This window comes from Cyphomyrmex costatus, unplaced genomic scaffold (genome assembly GCF_001594065.2).
Source record: "Cyphomyrmex costatus isolate MS0001 unplaced genomic scaffold, Ccosl1.0 scaffold61, whole genome shotgun sequence".
NCBI classification, from domain to species: Eukaryota; Metazoa; Arthropoda; class Insecta; order Hymenoptera; family Formicidae; genus Cyphomyrmex; species Cyphomyrmex costatus.
The window spans coordinates 710,549-714,192 of record NW_017280167.1 but is presented as its reverse complement, the minus strand read 5'-3'; the positions used below and the strand labels follow the sequence as shown (position 1 = coordinate 714,192).

The 3,644-nt window shown below is 28.8% G+C and overlaps 1 protein-coding gene across 1 annotated transcript in view; it reads left to right on the top strand.

Annotated features, from left to right (window-relative positions):
* l(3)07882 (Nucleolar protein 14 homolog l(3)07882) overlaps window positions 1-3,644 on the top strand; it is a 4,087-nt gene continuing 443 nt past the window's right edge. The window contains exons 1-4 of the mRNA XM_018547159.1: window positions 1-1,755; window positions 1,880-2,009; window positions 2,625-2,792; window positions 2,873-3,366. Of these exons, the coding sequence (XP_018402661.1) occupies window positions 53-1,755; window positions 1,880-2,009; window positions 2,625-2,792; window positions 2,873-3,366 (2,495 nt within the window). The 5' untranslated portion in view covers window positions 1-52. The remainder of the gene's footprint in view (window positions 1,756-1,879; window positions 2,010-2,624; window positions 2,793-2,872; window positions 3,367-3,644) is intronic.

Genomic DNA, 3,644 nt, shown 5'->3' with positions numbered 1-3,644 from the left:
TTAGTTTTGATATGATAAATAGTATCGTTAATACGCAAAACTATTACATAAAATGGGTAAGATGAAGAAAAAAAACTTATCGGAATCTGTACAACAAAAAAACAAGAAACAGTTTCATCAAACAAACCCATTTGAAATACAGATTAATAGAGACAAACAAAAAGTATTAGGTCGTAAGAGCAAAAATGATCGTGGACTTCCAGGAATTTCGAGAGCAAAAGCTATTAATAGGCGTAAACAAAGCCTTCTGCAAGAATATATATTACAAGATAAAAACAATGTTTTTTTAGACAAACGTATTGGTGAAAAGAATTATGCTATGAACACAGAAGATAAGGCAACAGCGAGGTTTGCCATGGAACGCATGAAAGCACATAAAAGGGATAAGATTTTTAATTTAAACGATGAAGTATTAACACATAGAGGACAAACTCTTGAAGAGATTGAGAAATTTGATGATCCTAGGAGTGATGACGAATTTAGCGATAACGAAAATGTTAGTGGCAAGCTAGATGAAAATTTTGTACAAGAAGCTCATTTTGGTGGAGGCATTTTGTCGAAAGCAGATTCGACGTTGTCTAGGAAAGATTTAATTGATCAACTTATTGCAGAATCGAAAAAACAGAAGGCAGAAAAACAAAAAATACGGAAGGAAACAATAGGTCTCACAGAGAAACTTGATTCTGAATGGAAAGATCTCTTACCCTTTATGTCTGCTTCCAAAAAATCTACCGAAAATATTGATGATACAACGAAGACTGATGCTTATGATGTTGCTGTACGACAATTGAAATTTGAAGCTAGAGGTCATCCATCCGAGAAATTGAAATCGGAACAACAGATTATTCAAGAAGAAAAAGAGAAATTGGAGAAACTTGAAGCTGACAGACTGGCAAGAATGAAAGGATTTGTCTGCGATACTGGTAATCAGTTCAAGCATAAATCTGCGGATGATCTCGAGGATGGCTTTATAATGGAAACTATTGAAGATAATGATGACATCGATGATTCAATTATTATTGATACCAACATTAATCAAGAAAGTAATGATGAAGATGATAATGATGATAAGCAGACAGAAAATAAATCAGAATACATCACTGATAAGGAAAGAGTTAAAAACATAAATACAAGAAAGGATAGTAAAAATCAAGAAAAATATTCAGAATCTAATACTAAAGATAAGTCTGATACAGATTTTAATGACAAAGATTCAGAGAGTGGAAATTCGAATGATGAGTCTGAAGATGATTTCTCAGATTTAAAAATGTCTGAATCATCTTGTGAAGATGAAAGTGAAACAGAAGTTGTAAATGAAAGTAAAAAACGTGTTATGTTTAGTAACGATTCGACAAAAGATCCTAAACAGATAAATCAGTCGAATAAGATTAATCATAAATCAATACTGAAACAAAGTAACAGTACACATGTACAAAATTCATGTGACAAAATACAGCAGATCAGAAACGATCTTTCAAAGCAAAAAGAGATAATGGAAAAAGCACGGAACGAATTATCTTATACATACAGTGCTCCAGAGAGTTATGAAGAGTTAGAAAAGTTGTTAAGTCACTATAATGCAGATTATCAGTCAGTAATTGTAGATCGTATTATAAAATGTAATCATTGGACATTAGATGGCAGAAACAGAGAAAAAATGTCAAGTTTATTTGTATATTTATTACAATATATAAACAACTGTGCTTCTACAGAAAGTGCTGATGATTTAATTAAATGTTTTCAAATCTTTGACAGGTATAGATATATACTTATTTTATTAGCTTTATATTATAAATATATATATATATTTATTTATTTATTTTAATGCTTTATTGTGTATGTAATAGTTCCATTTACTTATATGTAACTTTTATTTTAGATTATGTCCTTATCTTTATGATTTAGCACATATGAATTCAGAGAATGCTAAAATCTGTATACAAGAAGTAATCGAGGAGAAATATAATAAATTTGAAAAAAATAAGACAAAATTTCCTGGCATGGACACGGTAAGACCTTTACAAAATTCATATAAAGTGACCGATTTAATTATTAGTAAAATTTGAAGGTACTAATTGAAAAAGTAGTTTTGATATACCAATACTGTGTTCAGTACAATAGGGGATCACATAGTGAAAACAATTATTTTATAGGTAGAGGACATTTCAAAATTAATTTAATTCTTAAAGTAAAATTTGAATTTGTTTACACAATATGATTTATCTAATTATTGTGCGTATAAAGATATTAAGATATAGGTATATCAAAAAGTTAATAATTTACGAGATATTTAATATTCTTCATATCAATATGTGGCAATACAAATTATATCGCGAACTATTGGTTTTTTGGTATTTTTATCTTAATACTTTTATATGCAGAATAATTAAAAGAATTATATACAAAATGTATAATTTCATTTAAAACATTTAAAGTAACTTTATCTGATCTTATGATATTTTCTAAAGGTCAATCACGCGGTCACTTCTTTTTCTTTTGTAACTCAGCAACTTTTCGCTGAAATATTTTTGTCTTAAAGTTCTTAATTTAACGATTTTAAGATATCCTACTGTATGATTTAAAATAGACTACATTGTACCTAAAATGTATATATTACTTTTCAGCTTATATTCTTTAAATTGGTGTCCTTGTTGTTTCCAACATCTGACTTCAGACATCCAATTGTTAGTCCTTGTTTAATATTTATGTCGCAAATATTAATTCAAGCTCGTATAAAAAAATACCGAAGTGATATTTCGAAAGGTCTTTTTATATGCACCCTTATTTTAGAAGTGGGTATATTTTATTCACATTTCGTATTGTGTTAAATTGAGAAAATGCAAGCAATTGTAATCATTTTTTTAAATTACAGTATACAATATTAAGCAAGCGATTTGCACCGTCTGTGATTAATTTCTTACGAGGCATCATCTACATAACAACTCCTGCAGTCTTGACACAAAATATGAAAATTATTCCCCCATTTAAAACTACAAATAAAGTTCTGGTAGTCAATAAAGCCGCTAATACAATTGATTCAAACAGCACACATATGTTTGCAAGTGATTTAATCCACGAAAAATTAGATGATATTTTTCGAATAAGATCTTTGTTAACTGCAGTCAATCTACTTATCGAATTTAAAAATCAGCTTCAAGAATTAGAATCAGCATATTCAATATTTGAGCACATTCTTCAATTGTTAAAAATAAATGAATTCAACCAGTATCCACCATACGTAAGAGATCGTATAAAAGAACTGGTTACGGAACTCGAATTTCTACAAAATAAAAAACTGGAATATATTGTGCAAGAAAAGAAAAGGCCGAAACCTTTAAAAACTTATGAACCAAAAATAATGGCAATGTAACTATTAAATAGTTTTTATTTATAAATTTTATAATATTATAATTTATTTTGTATACAGGGTGTCCCATAAATTTTTACAAACATTTTGTTTACCTTTAATAGTAGGCTGGACGGATACTTGTTTACTCAGCAATTTTTAGTAATTAAATTTTTCCTTTGCAAAAACTGCAAAATGGTATAGGACTTTTTGATTCAGTTTAGTCTGCTTTTCTCACACACTAACTATGTTTTGTCACAAACTATGGGGTACCCTATATATTTTTGCATGCCTAAAT